Genomic DNA, 20,921 nt, shown 5'->3' on the forward strand with positions numbered 1-20,921 from the left:
CTGCTGCATCCGGTCCTTCAGGAGGAAGGGGTGGGAAGGGAATCCTGCACAGCTGGGCTGGGGCGGGCAGCGCCGTCCGCCCTGGGACCTCCCCACTCGCCCTGGGTGACTCAGTCATTCCTGCTCGCCGTGCAGAGGCGGCTGCGGCCGGGGCAGCCTCCATCGGCCTGGCGGAGCAGGATTGCTCCGGCCGTGTTCCTGTGTGGTCCCGTCCCTGGCGAGGGGCTTCCCCGCGCCTCCCCATCCCACTGCCGCCCCTGGGCCTCCCCGTCCCGCTGCAGCCGGGAGCAGAAGAGATGCTGCCCTGCCCTGTGCTGCCCTGCCCTGGGGCCAGATCAAACCCAGCCACACCGTGCCGATTTTGGCCAGCACACCCCAGTCCCATCTCTGGGACCCCAGGTCGGAGCTGATGCCTCTTGCGGCGCTTGCCCGTCCCCTCCCTCCCCCAGCCAAAAGCCCCTGGGGAGCTCACGTCCCGCTGTACAACTGCACGCCGCCTCTGTGGCTGCCTCTGATGGAAGCTGGTGTTTCCAGGCTGTTCTGGTAAAGGGAACAGGTTTATTTCACTCATCCCGTTAAGCTTTCCAAGAGGCTGCCGCCGGGAGAGGGCTCGCTTGCAGCACCACGCGTGCTGCCAGCCTCGCCACCAGTGCGAGGTCCTGGCATGGGCTCACCCTGGCACGTCCCGATCCCTGCCCCGGCAGCCTGGCCCTGCCTGGGAGCACGGGGAGGCTGTTGCACTCTGCAGCAGGAGCAGGACCCCAGTCTTTTGGGGGGGGGGGGGTTGGAGGAGGGGAGCAGGTGGGGAAAAACGGGGGCTGAGCTGCTTGCAGACAGCAGTCTGGCTTCAGCAGGGGTTGGGTGCCTCTGCCAGAGGCTGTGCCTGTCCCTGCCCCGCCATGCCCCTGCTTGCTCTGGGCTGGGACCGGCCCAGGGCCAGGTCTGGCAGCATGACTGTACCTGGGGCAGCCTGAAACTACGGCTTGTGCAGGGGAGGGTGGCACAGCCCAAACCCCCCGCTGGGTCCCTCTGGTCCCTGCAGGTGGGGCCAGGGGTCCCCTGGGCGAGCGACTCCTCCTGGAGGGGATCACGGGCCGGGGCCGGGCTGCGGGATGCCCTAGACGCAGGTGCAGTCCTGGGCCAGGATGTTGGGCACTGTCTCGTACTTGAAGGAGTACCCGCCATCGGAGGTGGTGCGGACACGCAGGGAGCGCATGGTGCCGGGCAGGGCAGCGCAGCAGAGCTGCACGCCCAGGCGATGGCTCAGCCCGTGGCCCTCGGCACAGCTCCCGTGGCAGTAGTGGAAAACGAAGCTGCTGGGATGCACGATCCACTTGTCCCAGCCCAGCTCCTCGAAGGAGATGTTGAGGGAAGCCCGGCGGCAGTTGGTGTGGGCGGCCAGGTCCTCGGACGGGCGCTGCAGCAGGCTCAGGGCAGCCGGGGACCAGGGCATGGCGGAGCGGCGAGCCCTCTCGCCGCCCTTGGCCCGCGTGGTGGTCACCAAGAAGGGCATCTTGTCCCCCTCGGCGAGGCAGGGGCAGCCGGGGCAGCGCACCAGGAGCACGAAGAGCGGCTGCGAGAGCTGGGGCAGGAGCGCTGGGGCAAAGTGAAACACCGTCCAGTGCTCGGGCGTCCGCACCGCCGTGGCCGTCACTGGCACGCGGCCCTGCAGCGACAGGGTCAGCACGTCAGGGGCCGAGTGGTTGGGGGCAGCCGAGGGGCCAGTGTAAAACCAGAGCTGAGCGGAGGTCACCGTGCGGCTCAGGGTATGTGCCGAGGGCTGGAAGAGGTAGGTGAAAATCCCTTCTTCCTCCAGCAGCTTGTCCGGCTGCGTGGGCTCGCAGGGCACGTCTGCGGGGGGAGAAGGATGCTCAGGGTGCATGCCCAAACCCGGGGAGGGTCCCCAGTGCGAAGTGGGAGGTGGGGTGTTGCAGGGGGTCCCCAGGTGCTGGCAGGGCTGCACCAGCGTGGGCTGCATCAGGGTGTGGGGGAGCTGATGCCCAGTGCTATGCGGCAGCCACTGCACTGCGCCCCGCAGCTGAGCCCTGCTGTGCCCCAGGCTGGTCCATTACTGCTGCCCCCATCTGCCAGTGTTCTGCCCCACAGCTGGTCATCCTGCCCCATCCTACAGCATCCTGCCCTCTCCCTTAGTATCCCATCCCATTTCCCAGCATCCTGCCCCATTCCCTAGCATCCCATCCTATCCCACCCCGCCCCTCCTCAGCCCTCCTCATCTCTCCGCATCCCACCTGGCCCACCGTTCCCCAGCCTCTCGGCACCCTCCTGTGCTGCCTGCCCCTCTCCCTGCCTGTGTCCTGGGCTGCTCTGCCTGTCCCTGCCTGCCTTCCCTTTCCACCTCCTGGCTCGCCACAACACCTCGCCCGTGCCCATGCCCCAGCCTGGCGTACCCTCTTGCCCTTCTCCTGCAGACCCCCACAGCAGCCCCTTCATCCTGCTGCGTCCTCACTGCCCAAGCCCCCACCCTGCTTCACCCCTCCGCCCTCTCCATCCCACCAGATGGTTCTCACCTGTGGAAGGGAAGAGGATCACCTGGGAGGTGTCCTCCAGCTCCTCGGGCTCGACTTCGGCGTTTTCAAGGATGTCTCTCCGGTGCACCCTCCTCGCTTCCTTCTGGGGCTCCTCCTGGAGAAGCGGGGGGCTCAGATGCTCCAGCACCCGAGCCCGCACCTTGGCCAGGATGAGCTGCCGATCGGCACCAGCCCCGGTGCAGCCGGCCAGGGCGGCGGTGGGCAGCATGGCAGGCAGCAGGTGCAGGAGCAGCAGCATGACCGTGGGCCGTGCAGCGGGCCGGCGGCTCGGGGGGCTCTGCCGCGGGCTCCTGCCTGCCTGCCCAGCCCGTCTGCCCGCTGCGCTCCCCCCAGGGCAGGGTGGCATTGAGACCTATCTGACACTGACGCAAACGTCTGCTTGCCGTGAATATTATCTCTGGGCAGTGAAAGCGCTGAGACGTCTGGAATGCGAGGACTGCAAGGACAGTGTGGTCTGGGGGGGGAAGGCGCCCGGGCAGGGGGGTGCGGGGGGGGGGGTGCTGCCAGGGGCGGTGGGCGCATGGGGCTGGGGAGACTGGGCTGCAGGCAGGGTGCTGCCAGGAAGGTTTCCCTGCGCTGGCAGGGAGGCAGGGGCACCCTGGGCCAGCTTTGCAGCTGCCAGTGCTGGGTGCCCCCCGTGCTGGAGGAGCTGCGGATTTGGGGCTTCTGGGGGGACAGTAGGAGGTAACAGTGGCTGTGCACAACCCAGACATCTGGGCAAGGACTTGATGGGGTCCAGAGCCCTGTGAGGCCCCAGTGCGGGGGGCACGTTGGGGGTAGCAGGCTGGGCACCCTTCTGCTGGGGATGGCTGGGACACCCCAGGGTCACAGGACAGCTAGGACATGAGGAGGGGACCCTGGGGAGGGCAGGCTGGGGGGTGGGGGGGCTGTGGCATGTCCAGGGCAGCCTGGAGGGTGGCAGGAGGGATGGCAAGAGGTCCCTGTGCTGCCTGGGGCTGGGGAAGGCTGGACCAGCTTCAGGAGAGGACGAGGTGAGGCAGAGCCAGGCCAGCTGGAGACCCCGCAGCAGTGCCCGGAGAAGGATGCTGCGGTGCTGTTCGGGCTGGCTGGCCGAAGGCTGGCTCCTGGGGCAGGAGGGGCACAGGCTGTGAGGGGACCCAGCGTGTCCTGCTCTTCCTCCTACCGCTGCCCGCAGGGACAGTGCCAGGCATCCCCCATCCAGCAGCCCTGCCTGCGGGGTGGTGGGCAGCCTCTGCACTCCTCTGCTCCTCCTGCAGCCCGGCGTCCCACACAGCATGGCCTGTGCGGCACATCCCATCCCCTGCAGCCTGGCATCTCATGCAGCATCTGGTGCGGCACATCCCACCCCGTGCGGCACGTCCTGCGTGGCATGTCCTGCCCTACTGCAGCCTGGTGTCCCATGCCATGCACCCCATGCCATGCACCCCGTGTCGTGTGTTGCCTCTTGCCGCAGGCTGACCCGGCGCCGAGGCTCGGCCAGGTTTGAGTCATGCCAGGTCTCCGGAGGTGGAGTGCTGCCTGCCTGCTCCGGGCCGGGTGGCTCCCACCGGGCTGCTATACATAGGCCAGCCCTGCCCCGGCGAGGTGCTGAATGGAGCAGGCTCAGCCTTATCAACCCAGCGTGTCATCAGAGGGTATTTTTGGGGACAGCAGCTGCAGGCATTTGTAACGTCTGGTCCCTGCGCGCTGACACCCAGGAGCGGAGCTGGGGGAAGCGGCAGGAGCTGGTGCCGGCACTGGGAGACACGGGGAGAGGCAGCGGAGCGAGGTGTGTGCATGGGGCAGGGGACTGGGCTGTGGGGCTGCATGGGGCAGGGCGATGGGGGAAGGGGGTGGTTGAGGGGGCAGCGGGGTGGCTGAGCCACTGAGGCTGTCCGCGTCTGCAGGAGCTGCTGTGGGGTGCCCGTGGGTCTGAGGAGCGTGTGGCCGAGTAGGTGGCTCTGAATGGATGCACCATCCCAGGGGCAGGGGTCTGGGAGGAGAAGCTGGCCCTGGTCGCTGCTACTCCTTGGGGACCGGCCCTCTCCCACCGTCCCCTCTGGCTCATTCAGAGAGTATTTTGGTTTCTCTTCCCCCTGCCCGAGGGAGGCAGAGACACCTCTGCCCCAGCCTCGGCTACGGTGCGGGCAGAGGCTGGGGTGTGCTCGCCCAGGGGAGGCATGGAGCACCCTGCCCCGCTCCTGCCCGTGACGATGGGCAGTCACCCGCGGTGCTGGGGACGGAGGTAGTGCCCTCCGAAAGCAGGACCTGTCCCCCAGGCCTCCCCTCTGCCCCCTGGGGCTTGAGCGACTGATTATTTCCAGCCCTGGTTTTCAATACCCAAGGGCTGGATCCTGCCTGTGGGCCCACACTCTGGAGGGGGACCTGCCCCCGGGGGAGCCCCGCTTCGCCCCAGGGCAGGGCCCTGCGGGGGGCCGCTGGGTGCGGGGGGTCCCTTGCCCCTCTGAGCCCAGGAGGGAGCGCCCGGATCGGGCCGGGTGCCTCCTGCCCGCGACAGCCCCATATCGGCACCTGCCCGCTGAGCCAGCCCAGATGCTGCAGGAATGCGGCTCTGCCCCCACCCGATACTGCAGGAATGCCCCGCGGGTGGGGAAGGGGCGGGCTGGGCCCGTCCTGCCTCGGCCATCCCCCTCCCCAGCACCCGGCCAGCAGCTGCCTGTGCTCCCCGTCTAGGCAGGGGTCCCACGCCCCCGAGCCGGGGTCCCCTCTGCGACGCTGGGGCAGGCAGCCACTCTGCAAAGACCCCAGCCACTCGGGGTGCAAAGACCCCCTTTTGTCACCTCTTCTGTTGCTGCTGGGCCGGGAAATGGGTGATTCGGGCTGAGACGGGAGCGTATCCAGCAGGCCGGGGGTGCTCAGAGCGAGGGTGATGCTCCTGTGGCATGGGCTCGGCGCCGGGGGCTTCACTCCAGGCGGGGGTCCCTCCCGGCAGGGCTCCACGCCGGTCCCTTCCCCGAAGCCTGAGCCCCCGCCCCTGTTGGTCTGTGCATCCCCCCAGGCTGATGATCCCTGCCGCTGCCCCGGCCAGCCGCCTGCCGTGACCCCGGGAAGGTGGCGATGGAGGGGTTCGGGGGAGCCCCCAGGTTCCTGGCCTATCCACGTGCCTTCACCGTGCAAAGTGGTGCCGACGCGGTCCTCAGCTGCCAGATCACGGGCGACCCCCGGCCAAGCATCCTCTGGGAGAAAGACAAGACCCCGATCGAGCCCGCAGGCCGCTTCCACGTGGAGGCCAAGGGGGACCTGTACAGCCTGCTGGTGTCCCGCACCACCCCCCAGGACAGCGGGCTCTACGTCTGCAAGGCCAAGAACAGCGTTGGCGAGACCTATGCTGCCGCCACGCTCAAGGTGGAGGCGGGGGAGCCCGAGGAAGACGGATATTCGGGTGGCGAGGCGCCCGCCTTCCTTGTTGCCCCCTCGTCCACGCGGGTGTGCCGGGGGGAGGACGTGATGTTCGCCTGCAGGGTGTCCGGGCAGCCCTGCCCGGTGCTGGAGTGGGAGAAGGACGGGCGCAAGCTCTCCGACCTCTTTGAGAGCAGCCACTTCGCAGTGGGGCAGGAGCCGGAGGACTGGCACTTCCTGAAGCTGTTCGGTGCCCGGCCCCCGGACGGGGGGGTGTACGTGTGCCGGGCACGCAGCGGCTCCCGGGAGGCCCTGGCTGCTGCCGTGCTCCTGGTCGAACCCCGGGCGCTGCCAGACGGGCTCCCCAGTGGCTCTCCTGCTGACGGCCCCAAGCCGCTGGCGGAGCAGCAGCGGCGGCGGCGGCATGCGGCAGGACGGCATGCGGCACTGGAGACCCGGGTGCCCGATGGCGCGGTGCCAGCCGGGGCGCCGGGGGCCAAGGCATTCGCCGTGAGCGCGGGGAAGCACGCCAAGTTTCGCTGCTATGTCACCGGCAAGCCCAAGCCAGAGATCATCTGGCAGAAGGATGGCGAGCCCCTCACCCCTGGCCGCAGGCACCTCATCTACGAGGACCGGGAGGGCTACTTCATCCTCAAGGTGCTGTACTGCAAACCCCAGGACCAGGGGCTGTATGTCTGCACCGCGTCCAACACCGCCGGCCAGACCCTCAGCGCGGTTCAGCTCCATGTGAAAGGTAGGAGGGTGGCCAAGTGCGGCCGGGGCGGCCGGGTGCTGGGGGGGTCCAGGGCTTTTTGTCTGGCAGGGCTGCGTCTGTGTGTGAGCCCAGCATCCCTGGTCTTCCTCCTGCCCCGTGCAGCTGGGGTCACCCCCGGCTCCTCTGGACAGAGCTGCGGGCTGGATGCAGGGGATGCTGGGCTCTCCCCGGGAGCTGTGCCCCCATCTGTGCCCCTCTCTCCTTGCAAGCAGAGAGGTGGTGTCTCTGGAGGTCTGTGGGTGTCCAGCCATGAGTGGGGACAGTGCCTTGGTGACAAATTCCCTTGGAAGTGCAGAGTGGTTTTGGCAGGCAGCCCTGCAGGGCATGGCTCCAAGCATCTGCACTGGCGGCAGCCCCATCCCCCAGTGCCACCCTGCCAGCTGGGGACAGCCCGCCGCTGGGGTGACCCGGCACCTGGCGCATCCCCCGCCTGCACCCCACTGCTCCCCTCTGCTGAGACGCCTGCCGCGGCATGCTGGCGTGCACGCTTCTGCATCCCCCAAAACTCCCTGCTGAGATGCTGGGGGCATCGCTGGGTGTCCCCAGCCCGTGCCCTGGTTCCCCCCACTCTGGGGGATGTGCTTCCCAGGGCAGTGCCTGTCCCACGCGGGCCGAAGAGGAGAGGGGCGGAGAAGGGCCAAGGGCTCGGCGCCGATTGCGAGCTGGGAGAGCCCCAAGCAAAGGGCTGCCGGTGGGCGCCGTGCCCCACACGCCCTCAGTGCCCATCTCTCCCGGCGGCAGAGCACCGGCTGCGGTTCCAGGTGCAGCTGGCAGATGTGGAGGTGGCGGAGCGGGAGGATGCCGTGCTGGAGTGCCAGGTGCCGCTGGAGACCATCCCCACCGCCTGGTACCTGGAGGACAGGGAGCTGCAGCCCAGCCACAAGTACGTGATGGAGGAGCGGGGCGTGCTGCGGCGCCTGACCATCCGTGACGCCCGCACCGATGATGACGGCATCTACCTCTGCCAGATGAAGGACAAGGGGCGCAGCATCGCTGAGGTCTCCGTCCGAGGTGGGGGTCAGGTCTCCAGCCACATGGCTTTGCCTTCCTATCCCCCTCCTTGCCAGGCTCTCCACTGCCCCTTGCATCTGCCTTCCCACCGTTTGGCCGTGGCTGCTGCCCCTCCTCGACCTCCTCCTCCTGACTCCCACCCCAGGGAGCCCCACCCTGCTCCCCAGCATCCCTCCTTGGCTCCCATGCATCTCCTCCCGTAGGGGTGATCATGAAGCGGCTGCCGCGGAAGCTGGACGTGATGGAGGGGGAGAATGCGGTTTTCTGCGTGGAGACACGGGAGGCGGCAGAGGGGATCTGCTGGAGCCGGGATGGGCTGCAGCTGCGGGAGTCGCCCCACACCGTGCTGAAGAGCTTTGGCAGGACACACCTCCTGGTGCTGGTGCACGTCACCCGCCAGGACGCGGGCATCATCTCCTTCGCCGTTGGGGAGTCACAGACATCCTCCCAGCTCCGGGTCAAGTGTAAGCCCCAGGCTCGGAGGGGCCCCATGTCCTCCATCCTGCCCATTCACGGGGGGGTGACACGGGGGAGAGATGGGATGGGCACCCACAGCCCTGAGGATGTGATGCTGTGATGGCTTTTTGGGGAAGGGGGCTTTTAGCAGGGCCCCAGCTCCGCTAGCACTCACAAGCCCCTGTAACCAGCACCATGCTGCATGGGAGCAAGACCATCCTCTCCATCCTCTCCATCAGAGAGAGGATCCCCAGAGAAACAGGCTGTGTAGCCCCACTCAGCCCTTCTGACACCCCGCCGGGAGCCTTGCTGCTGTCCCCAAGCAGGCAACACGGGCTGTGACTTGCAGGTGTGAAGCATGACCCCCCGAGCGCACCGGTGGCAGCCGAGATGAGCGTGGCAGAGAGCAACGCGGCCCTGCTGACGTGGTGCCCTGCGCCCGACACCCACCTCCGCCCCCCCAGCCGCTACCTGCTGGAGCGGCGGGAGGCAGCGGGGGGCGAGTGGGTGCAGTGCCTCGCCACCGACCTGCCCGGCCGCGTGCGGGTGCTGGGCGACAGCGTGCCCCGCGAGGCCGACTACTGCTTCCGCGTCTGCGCCGCCAACGAGCACGGCAGGAGCAGCCCCGTGGAGTTCCCCGGCTCCGTGCATCTCGGTGAGGGCACCAAGCTGGGGGCCCCCGCCTGAGACCCAGCTCTCCCCCGGCGCCAGCCGGGATGTTGTGCCACGGCATGCTGCTGGCCGGTGCCGCCCGGACTGAGTCTCGTTGTGCTCCAGCCCCGGCAGCTCGCCTGGAGAGGGGTCTGCAGGATGTGCGGGTGCGGGACGGCGAGGACGCGCGATTCTCCCTGGAGCTGTCGGCCGCAGTCCACGGCGCCTGGTTCCTCAACGGTGCCAGACTTGGCGAGGAGGAGGAGGCAGGCGGCCGGCACAGCGTGCAGCACCACGGGACAGAGCACTCGCTGCTGATCCGGGGAGCGCAGCTGGCCGACAGTGGGGCCCAGGTCACCTTTGTGTCCGGTGGTGTGCGGGACTCGGCCACGCTACACGTGCAAGGTGAGCGGGGTGCCAGCCTTGGGGTCCTGCCAGGAGAAGAGCAGCAGGGGGTCTCATGCTGGAGGATGCTTCTCACCCCTCTGCAATGTCTCTCAGCCCCGCAGGTCCGCATCACCCCGGTGCCCAAGGCTGAGTGGCTCCGGGAGGTGCCAGCGGGGCTGCCTGTGCTGCTGGAGTGCCAGGTGTCCCCCCCGGGTGCCACCGTCCGCTGGCTGAAGGACGGCGAGGCCGTGCCCCTGGACGACGTTATTGCAGTGCAGGCAGAGGGCTGCGTGCGGAGGCTGCTCCTCCGCTCGGCTGGTCCCTCGGACACTGGCACATACACCTGTGATGCCGGGGATGATTCCGTGAGCTTTGTGGTGACCGTGACTGGTGAGCTGGGGACAGCGTGCAGGAGCCTGGACCCCACCTCCTGACAGTGCTCCTGCCCCTCTTCTTGCCCCCATGATGGGGCTGAAAGCTGCCATCAGTCGGGTGCCCGTGCTGAGCCCCGCGTTATCCCCGGCAGAGGCACCGGTGAGGATCGTCGGCTCCAACGAGGAGGCCCCCCACGCCTACGAGGCCGGGCAGCGCGTGGAGCTGTGGTGCCAGCTGTCCCGCCCAACGGCCCCGGTGCGCTGGTACAAGGACGGGGAGGAGGTGGAGGCGGGCGAGAGCCTGGTGCTGGAGCAGGAGGGGCCGCGGCACCGGCTGGTGCTGCCCTGCGCCCGGCCGCAGGACGCGGGGGAGTTCGTCTGCGACGCTGGCGGGGACTCCGTCTTCTACACCATCACTGTGGCAGGTGGGTGCGATGCAGACAGGCTGGCAGGGTCACGTCTTGGGGGGCTTTCTTTGGTGGTGCAGGGTGCCACAGCACGTGTCACTGTTGGTGCCGCTGTCCCTTGCTGCTCTGGGGTTGGGGATGCTCGTCAGAGATGCTCTTGCTGGGTCCTCACCAGGTCGGGCGGGCAGGGTCTTTGCGCAGCTCCGGTGCATAAAACCACCCAGACTGACTGGCCAAGGGGACAGCTCGCTCTGCTGGTCCGAAACACTCAGGCACCCGAGGGCAGGCACCCAGCACCCCCACGCTGGGGTGTTTGCCGGACCTCTCCCACGGCCAGTAAACAAGCCCTCCTCTGAGTTCCTAAAAATAGTGGGTACGAGCGCCCGGCACCTGGCGTGGGGTGACTCACGGTCGGACATCACTCTGACGGACGGTGTGAGTTGCTGACCTGAAAATTAGCAGTTGCCTGGATACCGACGATTGGGCAGCGTTTGCTGGGTGCGAGCGGGGGACGGGGACGGGGACGGCGTCCCACAGCGGCTGCTGGCGTCGCCGGCTGGCAGAGGATGATGAAAGCTGAAAGCGAGTGAAAGACTCCCCCTTGCTGGCCCCAAAACCCACAATCCTGCAACCACAGGAAGGCGACCGGGGGCAGAGCTAAAGCCCGGTTAAAAGGCTCCACGACCGCAGCGGTAAAACCTCTCCACGGTGTTAATACATGGCAAAGTACCAAAGCTGATGGCAGAGGACGTAGGGGTGAAGATGGGATGAGTGACAAGAGATGCTGGAAGAGTCAGTGAAGTGGTGACGGCTGGGAGGGTGAAGAAAGGAGGGTTTTAGTGTGCTAAAGGCAAAATTGCCGGTGGGAAGGACAGGCAGCGTGTGCTCTGGGCAGAGGCAGGAGGCATCGTCCGCCCCACGGGGGAGCTTCCCTAGGGCGGGAGGGGGAAACACCATCTGCTGAAGCTCAGCTTTTCGGCTGAGCAGCTTTGCATAACTTAGGTGGAAGGGTCTTAGAGAGGCTGGCTCGGTTCGATCAGGATTTGGCCATCGGTGTCACTGGTGGGGCTGGGGGTGGGTGCCAGGAGGCTCAGGCTGGCACCTCTCTGGCACGAGCGCCGGGCTGGCTGCTGCAAGCAGCGCTGCTGTGGCACGCTTGGGTTTCCCCGAGGCATCCCAGCTATCCCCCAGGGCCTGCTGCGGCGTGGAGCCCGCCCGCCTCAAGCCCGGCCGCCCCCGCGCGTCTCTGGGTTTTCCGGCAGCTGCCAAGCACCGGGGCTCCCTCGGAGCCGGCAGCGGGGCTGGGCCCAGAGCCATGCTGCCCGCCGAGGGCTGGCACATCACCCCCTCCTCGCTTTGGTGCCGTTCAACATCTCCAGCTGCACTTCGGCGACGTGATTGCTTTTAGCAGGCCCAGGGAGACAGGCAGCCGCCGAGCGTTTGATCAGGGAGCCGGGCGGATGCAGGCTCAGCGTGGCGCAGGTTGAACGCTGCAAACCGGCGCCGCGCCGCTCTCGCGCGCTGCGGGGCTGCGGTGCGCTGCTGAGCCTGGGCATCGCGGCTGGAAACTGTCGGGGAAGTTTGCAGCCCGGGCGCCCGGCACGGGGCAGCTGCGGGCCGTGAGAAGGGCAGGTGGCTGCCTGGCCGCCAGCGTGCTCTGGTGCCCGCTGTGCCCTGTACCTGCCCGGAGCCACGGGCTGGCTGCGCACCCACGGCAGGGTCCAGGCCAGCTACGGCCCGCTGCAAGGCGCATGGCCGGGCAGGCGGTGTTGGCTGCTGCAAGCAGGGGCCGCATCCTGGCCTTGTCCCAGGAGAGAGACAGAAGCACTAGCCGGGACCCGGTGGCCTCCGAAACAGGGAGACAGGCAGAGGGGTGGGCACCCCCTCTGCTGGCACCACAGAGGGCAATTAGCAGTGCTGCGGCTCGCTAACGAGGCACTTGCCTATCCGCATCCTTCCTCCACATCCCTCAGCTCCGTCCCAGGGCAGAACAGGGCAGGTACTGCGGGAGCGAGGGCACGGCAGCGATTTACAGCCAGCTGGAAGCTGGGTGCTCCTCCTGGGAGCGATGGGTGAGGAGAAGAGGGAGCCCCAGGCAGGGCAGCCCAGCCGCTTGCGCTATGCAGGGTGCAGATGAGGAGGTGCCTCCCAGCCTTAAAGCCAAGGAGCCGGTGAAGCCGTTGCTCTACGCAGGGCTGTGACTGCCACCATCATCTGCTCTGGTCTTTACATCCTGGCTGAGCCCCGCGTTATCCCCGGCAGAGGCACCGGTGAGGATCGTCGGCTCCAACGAGGAGGCCCCCCACGCCTACGAGGCCGGGCAGCGCGTGGAGCTGTGGTGCCAGCTGTCCCGCCCAACGGCCCCGGTGCGCTGGTACAAGGACGGGGAGGAGGTGGAGGCGGGCGAGAGCCTGGTGCTGGAGCAGGAGGGGCCGCGGCACCGGCTGGTGCTGCCCTGCGCCCGGCCGCAGGACGCGGGGGAGTTCGTCTGCGACGCTGGCGGGGACTCCGTCTTCTACACCATCACTGTGGCAGGTGGGTGCGACGCACAGCTACAGCCTTCTCCCCCTTCTCTCCCTGCCCTGGCTCCCTGCTCATGCTGCCGTCCCACCGGCAGCTGCAGCATCTTGGCTGCCCCTCACCTCCTCATGAGCAGCTCCTTGCCCGTGCCCCTGGGCTGGAGGGGGACGCGGGCAGGGGCAGGTCAGCTGCTCTGTCTCCTCCCGCAGCCCTGTGCCATGCTTCCCCTCCGCACCCCAGGGCACGGCCACGCTGCCTGCCCATGGTTTCTGCCACCTCACGCCCCAGCCCTGGTGCTCCCTCACCTTTCAGCTACCAGCACTGCAGGGCTGGGACGACCCCGGCCGCTGGCCCCAGGGCAGGTAGGATGGAGGCCAAGTGACACAGGGTCTTGGTCCTCTCAGCCCCGCCGGTCCACGTTGCCCCAGTGCCCAAGGCACAGCAGCTCCGAGAGGTGCTGGCAGGGCTGCCCGTGCTGCTGGAGTGCCAGGTGTCCCCCCCACATGCCCCTGCCCACTGGCTGAAGGACGGTGAGGCCGTGGTCCCAACTGAGGTCCTGTCCATCCGCTCAGAGGGATGCTCGCAGAGGCTGCACACTCCCACAGCCGCGCTGTCCGACTCGGGGGCGTACACCTGCGATGCTGGGGATGATGCCGCCAGCTTCAGGGTGACCGTGAGCGGTGAGCTGCCGGGGGGTGCCCGTCCTCACGTGGGGCTCACCCAGCACCGCGGCTGAGCCCCGCGTTATCCCCGGCAGAGGCACCGGTGAGGATCGTCGGCTCCAACGAGGAGGCCCCCCACGCCTACGAGGCCGGGCAGCGTGTGGAGCTGTGGTGCCAGCTGTCCCGCCCAACGGCCCCGGTGCGCTGGTACAAGGACGGGGAGGAGGTGGAGGCGGGCGAGAGCCTGGTGCTGGAGCAGGAGGGGCCGCGGCACCGGCTGGTGCTGCCCTGCGCCCGGCCGCAGGACGCGGGGGAGTTCGTCTGCGATGCCGGGGATGCGTCTGTCTCCTTCCGTGTCTCGGTGGCAGGTTGGTGGCACAGCAGGGATGTCCTGGGAAGGGCAGCGCTGCCCCGGCTCTGTGCCACGGGGTCCCCAGCCCTCTCCCTGCCCTCAGCATCGAGAAGGAGGGAGTGCGGCTGCATCGCCCCGGGGCCGGCGGGTGCCCCCCTCCAGCCGTGCTGGGCTGGTGCTGTGTGCCCGCCGCCCCTGCCCTCGAGCAGCTCCTGCCCCCAAGCAGCTCCTGCCCCTTGCACTGGGGTGAGAGGCTGTAGCATCCGTGCAGCCCCACGGGGACAGGGACACAGTTGACAGTAAGTAGGGACAGCAGAGCCAGGAGCGGTGCAGAGAGCAGGTCTCACACCCTTCTTCCACATACCCGGCAGAGCCGCCGGTGAGGATCCTGCAACCTCCGCAGCGCTCGCTGGAGCTGCTGGTGCAGGCACCGGGGCGCGTGGAGCTGCGGTGCGAGCTCTCCATGCCAGACGCTCCCGTGCGCTGGTTCAAGGACGGGCTGGAGGTGGATGAGACCGACAACCTGCTGCTGCTGGCGGAGGGGCCCTGGCGCTGCCTCCTCATCCCCAGGAGCAGCGCGGAGGACGCGGGCGAGTACATCTGCGAGAGCAAGGATGAGGCCGTCTCCTTCGACGTCAAGGTGTCAGGTCAGCGGGGACCCAGGAGCAGGGAGGCACTGATGGGGCTCTGGCTGTGGGGCCTTTCCCAGCCTGGGCGAGGGGGACTGGCTCCTCCGTGGTGATGCAGCCGGTGGGTGCCCACCCCCTGGGCCGCCCAGCACAGGTGCTCGCCTGGGGCTGGCAGCAGAGGCATCCCCAGGGCCGCGTTGTCCCCGCGCTGCTTTGCATCAAGCCATGCCATCCTTGCAGAGCCACCAGTGAGGATCCTGCAGCCCCGCAGACCTCCCCCCGTCGTGACGGTGTCCCCGGGGGAGACGGTGACGCTGGGCTGTGAGCTGTCCCGCGCGGATGCGCCCGTGCGCTGGGCCAAGGAGGGCGTCAGGCTGGAGGCTGGGGGCAGCCTGGTGCTGGAGGAGGAGGGTGCCCACCGCCGCCTGCTCATCCCTGCGGCCCGAGCCGAGCACTCCGGAAAATATGTCTGCGACGCTGACGATGACGCAGTGACCTTCACCGTCCAAGTGTCGGGTGAGCAAGAGGCTGGGGGAGACCCTGGTAGGGGGTGCTGGGTGCGCGGACCCCAGACACCCCGGCTCTGTTGGTGTTGGGTGCTGCAGACCCCCTGGTCAGGATCCTGGAGAGGGACGTCCTGCCGACTCACCGGCATTGCCGGGCCATGGAGGACCTGGTGCTGGAGGTGCACCTCTCGCACGCCCACGGGGAGGTGAAGTGGTACAAGGATGGGGAGAAGTTGCAGGACACGGGGCGTGTGCGGCTGGAGGAGGACGGGGCGCGCCGCTCCCTCGTCGTCCTGGGTGCCACGGGCAGGGACGCGGGGGAGTATCTCTGCGACACCGGCGACGACAGCATCGTCTTCGTCGTCAACGTGGAAGGTCAGTGGGAGGTCCCGGGGGAGACGGCTAGCGGGGCGAGGACCGAGGTGGGTCCCTGGCTGCTGCGAGGCTGGTGTGGGGCTGGGCTGGGTGGCAGTGAGCATGGGGAAGCTGGTGGGTGGGCACAGGGAGCGGGCTGCACCCACGAGGGGGCTTTGTGCAAGCCCCTGCACTGCCCAGCTGCAGCCAGAGGAGGTCCGGACAGGACCTGGCCATTGCAGCACCCGGCAATGGTGACAGCCTGTCTCTGCAGTCCCAGAGCCACCGGTGACCATCGTGGGCAGCATGGGCGCCGTGGAGCATTGCTGCCTGGTGGCTGGGGAGGACCTGGTGCTGGCTTGTGAGCTCTCCCGGCCCGACGCCACCGTGCGCTGGCTCCGGGACGGCCAGGAGGTGCAGCCGGGTGAGCGGGTGGAGGTGGAGGCCCGCGGGGTGCTGCGGAAGCTCACCATCCGTGGGGCGCAGCCCAGCGACTCGGGGTGCTACGTCTGCGATGCCGCCAGTGACCACGCAGTGACGAGCGTGGAGGTGTCGGGTGAGCCGGCAGGAGCTCAGCACCCCGGGGGTCCCCAGCACGGCGGGATTGTGCTGCAGCCCTGGGCGAGGGGAGGGGACGCCTCTGTGACCCCGCTGATGGTGGGGACCAGCTCAGCAGCATGGCAGGGGAGGGCAGGAGCCCTGTCCCCAGCCCCACAGGAGCCGTCAGCCAGGAAGGGGCATGTCAGGGTCGTGGTGAGACGCATCCCTCCCGCCTCCCCCAGCCAAAGGCTGGTTAAATTTAGCCTTGGCCGGCTCCCAGGCGCCGCTCCTCCTGCTTTGGCTGCCAAGGGCTGAACTCAGCCCGGACCCTTATCAGCTGGAGATGGAGGGCTGTGCAGGGTGGGAGAGGGCCTGGCACAGGCGGGTGTCCCGGCTCCCCAGCAAGGCACTCGGAATGGGGGGGACACCGAAATGAATGGCCCCAACCCAGCAGCTGAGCTGCCTGTGCAGGGAGGGATGCAGGAGCGATGGACTCGACTGCTGCCCCTGCCTGGGGCCCCTTCCCCAAGGGACCCCGAGCTGCCAGACCCCGCCAGCCTGCATGCCTGCCTGCCCCACTGGGAGCCCCAGCCGGCCCCACAGCAACCCCCCGCCACTCACAGCATCCCGCAGCTGGATGCGCCATGACCCCCATCAGCCCCACAGCCCTCCTGCCCCACGGTGACTCACTGTGGGCATTGCCACCTCTCCGCTCGCAGCGGTCCCGTCCCTGCGCTGCCCTGCACCGTGGGGACACCCCTGAGCCCTGCCTTGTCCCCCGCGCCCCCCAGCCCGGCCCGTGCGCATTGTCAACAAGGAGGAGGCGCAGAGCCCGCTGGAGGTGCTGGAGGGGGACAGTGTGACGCTGGTGGCCCGGCTGTCCCCGGAGACGGCAGCGGCGCAGTGGCAGAAGGACGGACAGACGCTGCACTCAGGCGGGCGGCTGCTGGTGTGCAGCGAGGGTCCTGCGCGCAGCCTCACCATCAAGCAAACGGAGCTGGGCGACAGCGGCATCTTCCTCTGCGATGCCGGTGATGACGAGGTGTATTTCACACTGCACGTGAAAGGTGAGCCTGGACGCGTCCCTCACCCATGCCGGGGGCCAGGAGCCATCCCCTGCCCTGCACCGGGATGCTTCGTGCCCCCATCCCACGCTGGTGCCGCAGGCAGGGGTACGGCTAAGCCCAGGGCTCCCTTGGCACAGAGGCGCCCGTGCTGTTTGTGAACAAGCGGGAGGAGCGGGAGAAGCTGCTGGTGCTGGAGGGCGGCAGCGCCGTGCTCTCCGCCATCACCTCCACGGAGCGAGCTGACGTCACCTGGCTGGGCCCGTGGCAGGCAGTGGTGGCCAGCGAGCGCTGCGAGCTGCGGCAAGACGGCCGCGTGCACAGCCTCGTCCTCCACAACGTGGCCAAGGAGGACGCCGGTGTCTACACCTGCCTCTCCCCCCATGACCAGATGCAGTTCGACGTGAGCGTCCGAGGTGGGCGGTGGGCGGTGGGCGGGCGGTGGGAGTGCTCGGGGACCCCCCTGTGACGGCAGCGGGTGCTGATGCGGGGGGTTTGGCCGTGCAGAACTGCAGGTGAAGTTCCTGCGCGGGCTGTCGGATGTGCGTGCACGGCAGGGCGAGCGGGCGGTGCTGTGGTGCGAGCTCTGCAAGGCGCGGGGCGATGTGGTGTGGCGGAAGGACGGGCGGGCGCTGGCGCCTGGCCCCCGCTGGCAGATGATGGCAGAGGGGCGAGAGCGCTCGCTGGTGCTGAGCCGTGTGGGGCCTGAGGACGCCGGCGAGTACTGCTGCGAGTCCAACGACGATCGGACGCTGGCGACGCTGACGGTGCAGGGTGAGCTGTGCCCAAGGCTTGGCCACCACCCTGGGGACTGCTGTGCCATGGGGGCGGTGGGGAAGCTGGGCACAGCGATGGCAGGGGGTGCGGGTATGCTCAGCGGCTCTGCAGGATGGGGGGTCGCCGGTGCCGTGCCCCGATGCCCTGGCTGTAGTCCCCAGGGTGGTGGAGATCATCACGGAGCTGCAGAGCCTGACGGTGCTGGAGGGGGAGGACGCTACCTTCAAGTGCCTGGTGTCCCCTGAGGACGTGGCCGTGACCTGGCAGCTGAACGGCCAGCCCGTGGTCCCCGGCGAGCGGCTGCTGGTGACGAGGAGCGGGCTGTGCCACAGCCTCACCCTCCGGCAGTGCCAGCCGGGCGACGCGGCCACCGTGACGGCCAATGCCGAGGGGCTGGTGAGCATGGCCCGGCTGAGCGTGCAAGGTGAGGGGGAAGGAGCCAGCTGGGGCACAGCCCCGGGCACAGCCCCGGGGCCGGACGCTGACCCGGCGCATGGGCCGTGCAGAGGCGCAGGTGCTGTTCGTGCGGAAGCTGCGGGACACGGTGGCAGAGGAGCAGGGGGACGTGTGCCTGGAGGTGGAGGTGAGCCACGAGGCCGCCGAGGTGCAGTGGCTGAAGCAGGGCATCCTCCTCCAGCCGGGCAGCAAGTACCAGCTGCAGGAGTCGGGGCGCCGGCGCACCCTTACCATCCGCTGCCTCGGCCCCGCCGACCGCGGCACCTACCGCTGCGAGAGCCTGCACGACCGCACGCAGGCCAGGCTCTGCGTGGAGCGTGAGTACCATGCCGGGGACAGGGATGGAGACAGGGGTGGGGATGGGGAGAGCACCAGCCTGCTGCAAGGATGCTGCAAGGATGCTGCAGGCTGGAGGAGGGAGCGTGGGCAGAGCTGGTACTCGGCTGGAAGGGGCGGTCAAGGGAGGTGAGCGTGGGGGTCAGGGATGAGCAGGGGTGGGCGCCTGGTAAAAAGGGCTGGATTTAGGGGATCAGTCCCGCAAGCACAGACTGGGGAGCTGGCGTCTCTGGGGCGGAGCAGGCACCCGCGCATGGACACGGGTCCCTTGCAGCTCGGAAGGTGTCGATCCGGACGCCGCTGGCAGACGTGGAGACCTTCGAGAAGGAGACGGCCACCTTCCACCTGGAGCTGTCTCACCCCGGCGTGCCTGGGGTCTGGACGCGGGATGGCATCCGGGTGAAGCCCAGCAGCACGTGCCAGATCAGCGCCACGGGCTGCGGGCACAGCCTGACGCTGGAGGGGCTGGCGCTGGAGGACTCGGGCACCGTCACCTTCACCGCGGACACGCTGCGTTGCAGTGCCCACCTGCTCGTGAGGGGTACGGTCACCGGGGCAGGCGCGGGGGCACGTGGCACTGGCGCTGCCCGTCCTGCAGCTGTTTGGTCCCAGGGGACATGCCAGGGCTGAGCTGGGCCACTCCGGGCACATGCTGGCAGGTGTCCCCCTGTTCCCAGGGAGGAAAAGTGAGCTCAGCAGTGGGGACCCCCCGGCCAGGGTTCTGGGTCCAGAGCCAGCTGGGACACCAGTGATGAGTGCTTGCCCGTGGTGGTGCCCCGGGAAGTGCCACCCTCGCCCCATGCCGAGATGCCCCGGGCACAGCTCCCCACCCCTGCAGCCCCAAGCCCATGTCTTTCCCCTTCCAAACTTTCCTGCCCTGTGTCCTCTCCCCTCAGAGCCTCCAGTCACGATGGTGAGGGTCCCACGGGACCTGGGGGTCCCGGAGACGGGGGTCGCCAGCTTCGAGTGTGAGCTGTCTCGCCCCAGCGCGGAGGTGAAGTGGTTCAAGGTGAGGGTTTGCCCCGATCCCCTCCAGCAGCGCCCAGCTGCGTCCTCCCCCCTGCTTTGCCCCCTGGCCGCTGCCCTCCCTGCCGGGGCTGCTGGCAGGGGAGGGAGGGGCAGAGCAGCGGGGTGCTGCCTGCTCGCACCCCTGAGTGCACGCTCCCCGGGCAGGACGGGCAGGAGCTGCGGCCGGGGCCCAATTGCCGCATCTACTCGGCGGGTCGGCGCCGCGTCCTGCAGCTGAGCCGCTGCGAGCTGGCCGATGCCGGCACCTACACCTGCGACGCGGGCGACTGCCGCGCCTCTGCCACGTTGCACGTCCAGGGTACGGCCGCCCCCCTCCCGGGGCACGCGCACCCCCAAACCCTGCACCGCCCGCTCCCCTCACCCTTGGCCGCGCTGGCACCCTGCCCCTCGCCCGCAGAGCGCCAGGTCCGCATCGTGCGGGACCTGCAGGACGCCCAGGTGCGGGAGGGCGACAACGCCATCTTCACCTGCGAGGCATCGCACGGGGACGTGAAGGGCGAGTGGTTCCGGGACGGGGAGAAAATCAAGGTCTCTGGCCTGGTGAAGATACGGCAAGAAGGTGGGAGTGCTGCCGGGCACGGCATCCCCTCCCGCCTCACACCCGCTTTGGGGCTGGGAGGGGGTGAATTTGAGCAAGGGGAGTTTGTGTGGGCAAAGGGGGGGTCCATTCCCCCTGCCTGCTGTGGTGCCCATCACTGTCCCCTTTAGCCGGCCTCTCCCTCCCCAGGGACCCGGCATTTCCTGCTGCTCTGCGGCGTGCGCCCCGAGGACGCGGGACTCATCCGATTCGCGGCCGGGACGGCCATCTCGGAGGCCAGCCTGCGGGTGGAAGGTACCGGCACGGGGTGTGAGGGCTGGCCGGGCTCCAGCACCAGGGCTGGGGTGCACCAGGGTCAGCTCATGGGGTCCCCACGGGAGCCCGCTCACCCCACGATGCCGATGGTTCCCCCCCGCCCGCCAGCGCTGCCCATCCGGATCGTGAAGCCACTGCGGGACAAGACGGTGCTGGCGCGGCACAAGGCAACGCTGGAGTGCACCGTGTCCCACGCCCGGGGCCGGGTGCGCTGGCTCCGTGGGGACACCGAGATCTTTGCTGGTGACAAGTACGAGATCTGCAACCTGGACTGCTACCGCACGCTCATCATCCACCGCGTGGGCCCCGAGGACGAGGACTCGTACACGTGCGATGCCTTCGATGACCGCTCCACCGCCCGGCTCCTCGTGGAGGGTGAGGAGGCACCCGGGGGAGCACCACTGGGGGCTGGCAGTGCCACCCTGCCTCGCAGCGGAGGGACACGGGGGGCCTGTCCCCACACCCCACTGCTCGCAAGGGTCTGAGTGCCGGGGTGGGGGGAGTGGGCTGGGATATGGGACCGGGGTCTGTGCCCCTTGGCTGGGACACCTCTTTTGGGTGCCCCGCCAGCTCCGGGGATGCTGCAGCTCTCCCTGACTCCCATTGTCCCTGCAGGGAGCTAGGAGCCAGGATGCGGGCTGCACACAGACGGACAGATGCCGCTGCTGGGAGATGGGTCCATGCTTCCCCCGGGATGTACGGATACACAGACACCATCCCCAGCCTGCTCCGGCCTCAGGGCTCTGCATTAAACAGCATTTTTTTCTGACATGGCTTATTCCGCCCCAGCGAGCCGGGGTCCCATTAGGAGAAGGAGCAGTGGCACCACTCTGCATCCCACCCAGCATCCCGGGGACCCCCACCCTCGGGGGCCCCCTCACCCCTGCCCCCCAGCGCAGTCCCTGGCCCCGC

General features: G+C 68.7%; 2 protein-coding genes across 2 annotated transcripts; one reads left to right on the forward strand and one right to left on the reverse strand.

Annotated features, from left to right (window-relative positions):
- Nucleotides 1-1,117: 1,117 nt before the first annotated feature.
- On the reverse strand, nucleotides 1,118-2,895 carry INHA (inhibin subunit alpha). The gene is made up of 2 exons (XM_075512396.1): nucleotides 2,529-2,895; nucleotides 1,118-1,851 (listed from the first exon to the last, which is right to left on the reverse strand). The coding sequence occupies exons 1-2, from the start codon at nucleotides 2,893-2,895 to the stop codon at nucleotides 1,118-1,120; spliced, it is 1,101 nt and encodes a 366-aa protein (XP_075368511.1).
- A 2,483-nt stretch (nucleotides 2,896-5,378) lies between these two features.
- On the forward strand, nucleotides 5,379-20,917 carry OBSL1 (obscurin like cytoskeletal adaptor 1). The gene is made up of 25 exons (XM_075512000.1): nucleotides 5,379-6,624; nucleotides 7,387-7,656; nucleotides 7,860-8,120; nucleotides 8,462-8,767; nucleotides 8,890-9,168; nucleotides 9,265-9,540; nucleotides 9,677-9,949; nucleotides 12,194-12,466; nucleotides 13,209-13,481; nucleotides 13,837-14,112; nucleotides 14,335-14,610; nucleotides 14,700-14,975; nucleotides 15,229-15,510; nucleotides 16,286-16,561; nucleotides 16,699-16,974; nucleotides 17,066-17,332; nucleotides 17,490-17,759; nucleotides 17,842-18,108; nucleotides 18,402-18,668; nucleotides 19,024-19,136; nucleotides 19,301-19,454; nucleotides 19,554-19,715; nucleotides 19,884-19,988; nucleotides 20,118-20,384; nucleotides 20,625-20,917. The coding sequence occupies exons 1-25, from the start codon at nucleotides 5,589-5,591 to the stop codon at nucleotides 20,630-20,632; spliced, it is 6,789 nt and encodes a 2,262-aa protein (XP_075368115.1). The 5' UTR covers nucleotides 5,379-5,588; the 3' UTR covers nucleotides 20,633-20,917.
- The last annotated feature ends 4 nt before the right edge of the window (nucleotides 20,918-20,921 follow it).

This window comes from Mycteria americana, chromosome 9 (assembly GCF_035582795.1).
Source record: "Mycteria americana isolate JAX WOST 10 ecotype Jacksonville Zoo and Gardens chromosome 9, USCA_MyAme_1.0, whole genome shotgun sequence".
Lineage (NCBI taxonomy): Eukaryota > Metazoa > Chordata > Aves > Ciconiiformes > Ciconiidae > Mycteria > Mycteria americana.

What these genes read in the sequence shown, in the direction of transcription:
- INHA (XM_075512396.1), bottom strand. Translation starts at nt 2,895, where the DNA reads ATGCCACCCTGCCCTGGGGGGAGCGCAGCGGGCAGACGGGCTGGGCAG. An exon ending in GATCCTCTTCCCTTCCACAG is followed by an intron (nt 1,852 to 2,528) that starts GTGAGAACCATC and finishes CTCCCCCCGCAG; the next exon opens with ACGTGCCCTGCGAGCCCACG.
- OBSL1 (XM_075512000.1), top strand. Translation starts at nt 5,589, where the DNA reads ATGGAGGGGTTCGGGGGAGCCCCCAGGTTCCTGGCCTATCCACGTGCC. An exon ending in CTCCCAGCTCCGGGTCAAGT is followed by an intron (nt 8,121 to 8,461) that starts GTAAGCCCCAGG and finishes TGTGACTTGCAG; the next exon opens with GTGTGAAGCATGACCCCCCG. An exon ending in CTACACCATCACTGTGGCAG is followed by an intron (nt 12,467 to 13,208) that starts GTGGGTGCGACG and finishes TATCCCCGGCAG; the next exon opens with AGGCACCGGTGAGGATCGTC.